General features: G+C 45.2%; 2 protein-coding genes across 3 annotated transcripts; both read left to right on the forward strand.

The window, feature by feature from the left end:
• The first annotated feature begins 3,340 nt into the window (after window positions 1–3,340).
• Window positions 3,341–4,712, forward strand: LOC143142011 (uncharacterized). The gene has a single exon (XM_076302700.1). The coding sequence runs from the start codon at window positions 3,378–3,380 to the stop codon at window positions 4,437–4,439; it is 1,062 nt and encodes a 353-aa protein (XP_076158815.1). The 5' UTR covers window positions 3,341–3,377; the 3' UTR covers window positions 4,440–4,712.
• Window positions 4,713–6,123: 1,411 nt separating this feature from the next.
• LOC143142012 (inositol polyphosphate 1-phosphatase-like) lies at window positions 6,124–9,480 on the forward strand. 2 transcript variants are annotated; one of them, XM_076302702.1, is made up of 6 exons: window positions 6,128–6,231; window positions 6,884–7,128; window positions 7,281–7,341; window positions 7,458–7,652; window positions 7,983–8,154; window positions 8,464–9,480. In XM_076302702.1, the coding sequence occupies exons 2-6, from the start codon at window positions 6,928–6,930 to the stop codon at window positions 9,020–9,022; spliced, it is 1,188 nt and encodes a 395-aa protein (XP_076158817.1). In that variant the 5' UTR covers window positions 6,128–6,231; window positions 6,884–6,927; the 3' UTR covers window positions 9,023–9,480. The 2 variants fall into 2 exon arrangements, with proteins under 2 accessions (XP_076158816.1, XP_076158817.1); XM_076302701.1 differs by having other exon boundaries at window positions 6,124–7,128.
• Window positions 9,481–9,605: the final 125 nt, after the last annotated feature.

Here is a 9,605-nt window from a genome sequence, read left to right on the forward strand (position 1 = left end):
TCAGGAATCTTTTTATACTGGTGCTCACAAAGATGTTTACATTGCACAGGGGGCGTGCTCCCGGACGAGGATGCTTTTCCCGACATAATCCCAGATCCCGACAGATCGGATCGGATGAGCATGTATATACACAACAACACACACACTTTGACGAAGGATGCTCTACGGGAACAGTAGCTTCACACACGGACCTGAAATCCGTCAGCCGTCAGCCACCACCAGTGGCTCTCTCTCTCTTACACACACACTCACACTCACACTCATGCAGCCTGTCCGTGGTGCATATACCTTTCACCAGAAGTGAGAAGGTGAGTATCTTTCATCTGCATTTATTTAATCTTGGTGATGTGGATGAGCCACACTTTTTGTAAACTGTCTGCTTATTGTGTCTGGATAGATTTAATTGTTTAGTTTTGTAGGAATTAATAAGCAATAGATAACTAAGTAAGCATAGTTACAGGAAAAATATGGTGAACTATTCAGTAAATAGTTAAACTATACATTGAGCATATATATGCCATGCATGTTCTCTCTCACTCTCTCTATCTCACACACACACACAATCATTTGCGCAGAAACACATACACACACACACGCTCACGCACACACACACATACACGCACACAGTATCACCTTTTCTAATGCCTTTCACAGAAGTGAGATGAGTTTACATTCCACCTGGCTGGCATTTATTTTACCTTTGATAGAGTGGCCACACTACAGATTGGTGTGGTGCATGCTTCTTGCCTCAACTTCTTGTTTAATGAGTTTCGTTCAACATCAATACTAAGTCAGCATGCCACAATTAAGCATATACAACTACAAGAAAAACACGATGAAGAATCCATACATATTAGCTGAATTGTAAATTGTTCAGATTCCTTCCAGATGTACCTTGAGAGTTCATGACTCAGTTACTAGACAGAGAAAGACTGAACTGCATTTAATCATTTGTCATTATAAAAGTGAAAAACATGGATGCCCTGTGCTTCCACTGTTTAGATCAGGCAAAAGATGCATCCCTTAAATCTTGCTGTGCCGAGATTAAAACATGACATCTATGTCAGCAAATCCGCCTCAATCTGCTAGGAATCACAACTAGGTCACCTGGACCATAGTATAAGGATTGACAACAGGGTGGTTGTTTTCGAAGTGCAGCCCTTAATTCAATATTTTTCAATGTTCTGTCTGTGTGCTCCAAAGAGCTATTCCTCATACACTGACACTGTCCCGGGTGTTTGTGAGGTAAACAAACACCGGCCAATGGCTTGGACAGAACAATACACTATTCAAGACAGTCAACACCTTCACGAGAGTGAGAGCTAAAGGGAGGGGTGTGTTTTGATTAGCTGTTGATGTGGATGTAGGAAATGCGGACTGAACCTTTAAAATGATGGCAGTGTACCTGAGAGCTATGCAGTGCTCTGCAGTATACCTGAGAGCTATGCAGTGCTCTGCAGTGAAACCTGAGCCCTCCGACTCCCTCAGGGGTGCGGACATCAGATCCTGGAGAGTCAAATTAATAGCGGTCAGACAGACAGCCCACCCAGTGATGGAGAGATGAATGGAAAGTGAGCTCTCAGCTGCCCACTGGTGACCAGACTGAGCTCTTAGCTGACCACTGGTGATCAGACTGAGGCTTTAGCCAACATTACCCTAATCTTGCACAGGACCAGAAGACTATCAGTCTCTCTCTCTCTCTGTCTCAGTCCTTTTCGGACTTCACTATTTTCAGCTCCCTCCCTTTTTTTCTCTCCTTTCTCTCTACCACTCTCTGTTCTCCTTTCTTTCATTCCTCCTCCTCTATCAACCATGCTACACTCTCTCTCTCTCTCTGTCTCCCTCTCTCTGTCTCCATCTCTCTCCGTGTGTGTGTGCGTGTGTGTGTGTGTGTGTGTGTGTGTGTCATTCGTCTATACCTCATGTAATACCAACCAAGATTATGTCACAGCACATTTGTGAAAGCAGTGCTTCCATAGCCGTTTGAGTAACTTCCTCTTCTTGCAGCACTTCAAGCTTTTGTCTTCAGTAAAAAAAAAAAATCACTGTGGTACTACCTTTTTGCTGCATCCTTTTGCAACTGCATCAACTAATGTGAAAACAGCAGTTGTTGAACAGATTAAATCAGAATCAGATTACGTAGGGATCTTCTTTTGTCAGGGACTGACTGAAATGCCCCTTTTGTGACGTACACAACTAGTGCACTCTTAATATGGTGGATCGAACAGGAAAACACATACAGAAACAAGACAAAAGTTCTTTCTTTTCTCTTTCCATATAAAAACACACAATGATAAAAAAATCAGCACTGAATGACTTTAAACTGTGAGAGAGAAAGAAAAGAAACAAATTATGTTATTATTATGTAAGTGTATATTCAGTATTGCTTTGTTTCTGTGTTCTGTGCTCAATGTTAGATGACTCTCAACTGTGACAGCGAATTAACTGCAAAACTATGTCCCCTATTCACTTCTCCTTGCTGGCGACCCTGGACGCCAGCAAGCTACAAACTTCTCATCCTCAGGCTTTCCTCATTCACTAGATAAGCATGAGGGGGAGCTATTTATCTGCTAAAAAGGGGCGTTTTATTCCCCAGCCTACTTACAGGGTTGTAAATGGGATGGTAAAGTACCACCTGAGCATATTTCTGTCACACCAAAGTTGCATACCTTCCATCAGAGAACAAGGTCAAATACTCCACTCATTCATTCTGTCATCTTTAACACTGGACGCAAGCAAGCCATAGACTCCTCTTTCTCAGACTCTCCTCTCTCTCTCTCTCGCTCTCTCTCTCTCTGTGTGGGAGTTTCAATTTGCAGGCCATTTCCTCCTCCTCCTCCCCACTTGGCCTCCGCGACAGCCTAGCGCTGTGAATTATTCATGTGCCCCGGTCTCTCTCTTTTCTCCTCACCTGTCAGCAGCTAGCCTGGCCACAATAGCGCCTCTCTGCAAGCCCCAAGGCCCTTCACCAGCGCTCCCCACCTGGTGCCGACGCCCCGCTGATAGACGTTACCACCGGCTGAACTCAACACCACAGTCCGGCAGTACACCGCACACAGGTAAGGATGGGTCTTTTGTGCTTCTACTGCTATCACTAGTACTATTAGGTGAGACATTTTAGATTTTGGTTTACATTTAGATTGATTCACTTGGCAGACACTTTTATCCAATGTGACCTACAGCAATAGATGTGATGTGTTTTGCTCTATGAAAATCTGCCTAAATCCTATATGGATAGTATTTTGGGTTGCTGTGTTCTGTGTATCAGCAAAACTTGTCCCTGTGTTAATATGTTTTTTGTCATCAATAGGGATCATCATCATTCAGCTTCCTGCTACTCCCAACTCCTCAACAAGTGTCAGCCTCTGAGAGCCAGTATGCGACTCCTGTGGGTTCTCCCACTGTTGGTGGAGGCCCATAACAAGTCATTTCTGCACCACTGCGCCATCGGCTGCGACTGCCAGGAAGAGCTCAAGCAGGCCAACTGCGCCCGGGGCGTCCTCCGACACCTACCCAGCCCGTTGCCCCCTCTCACTGAGCACCTGGACCTCTCCCAGAACCAGCTGAGCCACATCGCCCGGCGGGCCTTCCAGACCACACGGCGCCTCAAGACGCTGCTCCTGAACGATAACAACATCAGCAGCGTGGCCGACGGCGCCTTCTCGCCGCTCGAGAGCCTGCTGAGGCTGGACCTGAGCCGCAACCACATCGCCGCGCTGAGCACCGGCTTCACGCTGGGCATGGGGTCCTTGCGCGAGCTGCTCCTGGCCGAGAACCGGCTGACCACCCTCTTCAGCCACAGCTTCCAGCACCTGGACGGCCTGCTGCGCCTCAACCTGAGCCACAACGCCATCGTCCTGGTGCAGGTGCGTGCATTCGGCTGCATGAGCACGCTGCGGCAGCTGGACCTGGGGGGCAACCGACTCCTGGAGCTGGGCAGCGGCGTCTTCACCATGCTCAAGTCCCTGGAGGTGCTGCGCCTCCAGGGCAACAACATCAGCCACATCGACATCGGCGTGTTCACGCCCCTCACCAGTCTGGCGCTACTTAACCTGGCCTGTAACCAGCTAAGCAGCATCCACTACAAGACCTTCCTGAGCTTGCACACCTACAGCACGCACATCCTGCTGGAGGACAACCCCTGGAACTGCGACTGCGACCTTCAGAGAGTGTTCCGGAAGCTGGGCAGCGTCCGCCGGCTCTTCCTGGACGACTACTCCAACCTGAGCTGCGCTCTGCCCCCCGAGTTACACGGATACCGGCTGATGGAGGTCGACACCGAGCTCTGTATCGCTGAGACTGTCACGGTCCTCATCATCACTGTTACCGTGGTGATCACCGTGGTGGCGGCTATCGTCATGGCGGAGAGGAAGAGGAAGAGCCGGAAAAAGGAGAAACACTGGACGGATGGGGCTAGCGAGATGTCCTATGACTCTTAGACCAACATGGACCCTTTCAAACAGCAGCACTCCTGTCTGCCCAGTGATCCCAAACAACTAACATAAACACTGCCATAGCCTTCAGTTTGTACTCTGTACAAAGATTAAAGTAGCCTCCATGTTCTAAGACTCTGTGATTCTGAACTACTGAGACCAAAATTGACAAAAATGTCTTCAATGTACCTTTTTTCCTGTATGCTTTTTGCATTATGGGAACTCTGCATAATGGGCAGAGGCGGACAGAGTACACAGCTTCATTACTTGAGTAAAAGTACAGATACCCTTTGCTAAATTTTACTCAAGTACAAGTAAAAGTACAACAGTCAGATGTCTACTTAAGTACTGAAGTACTTGTTTTTAAAAGTACTTGAGTATCAAGAGTACAAGAGTACATTTTCTAAATATTGCATTACTACTGCCACAGTGCTTACATTTATGTACAGAAACGTCCTACATGGAGTTATGAAAAATGTTAATGTGGAGAATGTAAAAGGAATTGAAAGTAAAATCAAGTAGTTTTCATCTTTTTACCATGTTGCCAGGGATGGGCAGTATTTCTAATACATGTATTTAAAATACGTATTTCAAATACAAAAAACTATTTTGTAATTGAAACACTTGAAGCGAAAACTATCTTGTTCAGCAAATTGAAATAGTCTGGCGAGGTGGGGCCACAGGTTGGCACATTCCCGGGATGGACCTGCTGTCTTCATCCATTGTTTCGTCTCTCATCTAAATCTGACCATGAAGTTGACTTTGGCGGAAAGCTGAAGGTGATTGCTGATAGGCTTTCCCATGGCGCTTGCACAGTCCAATCACGTTTGAGAGGGAAACAACAAATTGAGGGTTTCCGAGACTTTTCTTTTTGCCTTTTTTTAGAAGAAGTAACTGGTACTCACGGCTATGGATAGAAATGTAGTGGAGTAAAGAGTACAATATTTGCCTCTCAAATGTACTTGAGTAAAGTCATGAGTACTCCCCAAAAATGATACTCGAGTAAAGTACAGATCCCTCAAAATTGTACTCAAGTACTGTACTCAAGTAAATGTACTCTGCTACTGTCCGGCTCTGATAATGGGTTAGGACTCCAACTTTAATCAAATGTTTTATATGGCATAATCATAATAGATCATTAATACATTTGCTTGATAGATGTATTTTCCATTCAACAAAATGGCCTAGCCTAGACACAACAGTCCTGTAATTGATAAGAATGTTTAAGAGTTTATAAGAGTAGATAATAAACTGAAATTAGTTATCAGTCATCACAGACAGGAAGAAACTGCCTTGAACTACAGCAGAACTGAAGTGTGTGCAACAGGGATGAATGTAACTAGTTGATTATAAACGTGTAAGTGTTATCTTACAATTTAGCCTAGCCTAGGCCTATATCTGACTTCATAAAGTGGTTTTATGCGACTAAATTAATTTCACAGTAAACTAGGTTATTGGAAACTATATCAAATTGTTCCTGAATAAAATAAGATAATTAAAATAATAAAATATTTTTTATTATTATTTATCTATTTTGCTTCATTTATATTTTTGCTGTGTTGTCAGTTTGTAGTTTGTCTCTGTTTTGCAGACAATCTGTGAAGCTTGAATTGAAAGGGGCGGAGACAGAGTGGCATACGTCAATAGCAAGAGACCAGTAAAAACGAAAACAAAGGCACTTAGTTATGACGTCGATTCCACCAGCATTTCATTCGCTCTTGAAAGGTGAAGTGGTTTGATTGAAAATGAACTGAAGACAACAATGCAGCTTTTTGGACATTCACGTTAAGGACATTTGGTGAGTATACTCAAGCGGTCATTCTTATGGCTGCTGCATATCAGTACTCTCAACACACTCTGAAGCATCCATTTAGGTAACGAGCTTTAGCCCAGTTTGGCAGCTGTTAGCAAGTCACGCTAGCTCTCAATAATTGGCTTAACCGTAGCAACTGGTGACTTATACCCAGACATATGTAGCCAGCTAGCTAGATATTTTAAATCTCTGGAGCTATTTTTAACCCAGGTTGCGTAACGTATCGTTAAATGCTTATGTGTGGTTGTGGCATGCCTTTATAGGCTCCTGTTTCAAAGGAATATAGTGGATATGTGCGCGTGTTACTTCAAAATACATACAGTAGCAGAGGGCTAGACGCCAGATCTGTCTCTCTTACAAAGGTCAAATCATCATCCGTTTAGTGTGTCGTTAAACCAATGACAACGCAAGCTTAGTAAGTAACATGTGCCCTTGTGCAGTGATTAATGATATGTATCTAACCTCTGTTGACATTAATCAGTTAAGTTAAACACAACGTTAGAAAAAAGTTTTCAACAGCACTGCATACTGCAAGGCCTTAACTAAGCTAATCCGAAACGTTGTCACTGCTAATAGTAATGCCACATGTAATTTATCCTACCTATACACTTTCTCGCTGATTCTGCTGCAACTTCAGGTTTCCGTTTTTATACCTGTCTCCCTACCCCCGCCTGTTGAGTGATGTCCGAGTTGATGGTGGCTCTGGTACAGGCCTCGGAGAAGGCAGCCAACATCGCCCGGTCCTGCCGCCAGGATGAAACTCTTTTCAGTCTGCTCATAGAGGAGAAGAAGAGTGACAAGAACAAAAAGTTTTCAGCCGACTTCAAAACTCTCGCTGACGTGCTTGTCCAAGAAGTCATTAAACATGACATAGGAAAACGGGTAAAACTAGTTTCTCTGATTAGAAGATGTTACTAATGCTTTGAACATATGTTACTGATACAATAAGTGAAATGTACCTCTTATATTTTCATATACGTTTTGCTCACATTGTTCTAACCTTACCTCATCTAAATGATCTACTATGTGTGAAGTTTCCAGGTCTTGAAAACAACATATTTGGTGAAGAAACAAATGAATTCATGAATGGACTGGGTAAATCCTTGCTCAACCCCCCTCTCTTATCATAACCACTATTTGAAAATAAACACACACACACAAACACATTTTTCCAGCCTGCACACTGAGTGTAGGCCATCCTGTCTCAACAGGCGAGCGGATCCAGGTGATGTTGTGCGAGCGAGACGCCGACACCGCCAGGCTCCTCAGTAAGGTTCTGGATGGGAACATGCAGGCGGCCGAAGCCCTGGCGTCCGCCGCCCACCAGGACGTCATCATTCCCGACCTGCACACTGGCTCCGTCCACATCCCCATCCACAACCTGGGCGTGTGGGTAGATCCCATAGGTACCCACTGACACCATCATCCCAGACCCACGCACAGGCTACATCCACAACCTGGGTAGATCCTATAAGTAATCACTGACACCCACACACAGGCATAAGTAACTTCATCATCCCAGACTTCTACACGGGCGCTGTCCATAACCTGGGCATGTTAGTAGATCCCATAGGTAACTACTGACATCATCATCATCATCATCATCATCATCATCATCATCTCAGACCCGCACACAGGTCATCAGAAGTAACTTTTTCAGGTCAGGTTCAATGTTAACAAGATGTACCTGTGTCATGTTGTGTTTGGGCCTGACCTGACGCTGCTCTGTCTTGCAGACTCCACACTCCAGTATATCAAAGGCATTAGCAATTCAGTCCCAGAAGGCAGTATCTACAGCCGAGGGCTACAGTGTGTGACCGTTCTCATTGGTGCTTACGACTTGCAGACCGGAGAGCCACTGATGGGGGTCATCAACCAGCCATTTGCAGAGATGGACGACAGCAAAAGGTGATTGTGATCAAGCTATAGACCTTTTCAAATGCATAAACAACTTACACTTGATTATGTCACAGTTTTACATTAAGTAAATCAGCAAAAAACGGCGCTGAGTACATATCATAGCTATGCATTCATCAGGAAATCTAAACATAAATATCGGGCACCGTAGATTTCCACCCTCATGACATCAGAAACAAACAATCATAATCAAGATCAATGAGCTCAGGGTAGCTACGATATTTATCAGGGGGGAAAAAATTCACAAGAGCTGGAAGGCTGTTTTCATGCTGTTCTCATTCTGGTTCCTGCGTTGCTCAGGTGGCAGGGCCGATTCTTCTGGGGAATCTCTGCAGGCCCCCTGAGTGTGAACTCCCTCTCGTCCACGCCACTTTCCAGAGGGGACTCCACGCATCCACTCCCAACCCCAAACCCTGTGGCGGACCCCAGCCTAGGGGTGCGGGGGTCCAAGCTGTCGACCGTGCTGAGCACGCGCGAGGTGAAGCGCGTCAAGGCCCTGTTCCAGGACTGCTGCGAGGGCGGCGTGTACTACGCGTCCGGCGCCGGCTACAAGGCGCTCTGCGTCATCCTGGGCCTGGTGGATGTGTACGTCTTCACCGAGGACTCCACCTACAAGTGGGACAGCTGCGGCCCTCACGCCCTGCTGCGCTCCATGGGCGGGGGCATGGCTGACCTGAAGGAGTGCCTCCGCCATAGCCCAGCAGGGGGCGCCGAGGAGAGGCCCGAGCTGCAGTACAACACCCCCATCGCCGAGGCCTCGGGCACGGAGAAGTGGGCCAACCGAGACGGCCTGGTGGCCTACAGGTCAAAGGCTGACCTGGAAGCCGTTCTCCAGCTGCTCACCACTGTTGAGTTGTAGTGTAGCTTTCAGTGCGATGCAAAAGGGATATCAGTGCAATATGGAGGTTTTTATTTACCCATTGAGTTTATTTATTTATAATTCAGTGTTAAGGAAAAGGTGTTCCATATGCCATTTTATCTTTTTTGTTTGTTTTGTTTTTTAACACAACGTTATGTTGAGGTGCCATGCATTTATTATTAAGTTTTACTAAATGTATTGCAACAGGCTATGCACTGATAGCAGCCAATTTATTCATGTGTTATTTATTAGTGTAATGTTATTTGAACAGCTGGTTTCAAGAATCAACACTAGCAATACTGTATCCCATTTGAAATACTGTATTTGACTGCATTTTTGTTGTATTAAGCTACTTGGAAATGACTGGATGAAGGACTGGTGTGTTTGTGCTCCTCACTGCAAATGATGTTTACATGAAGCACAAACCAGATTAAACAGGGGTTGCACATTTTAATTGATTGTGTTGGTCTTTATCAAATAAGCTTTAATTTGCTGCTCAACGTTTGGAATTTCATTTTACTTCCTAAAGCACGTGAGGTAAACTAGACCCCGCGCACAAATTGTTCACATCACATTTGTCTGT

Source organism: Alosa pseudoharengus, unplaced genomic scaffold (assembly GCF_046254945.1).
Source record: "Alosa pseudoharengus isolate Yale_2024_CS ecotype anadromous, Long Island Sound unplaced genomic scaffold, YU_APseudo_1.1 YU_APseudo_1.1_scf_24, whole genome shotgun sequence".
Classification (NCBI taxonomy): domain Eukaryota; kingdom Metazoa; phylum Chordata; class Actinopteri; order Clupeiformes; family Clupeidae; genus Alosa; species Alosa pseudoharengus.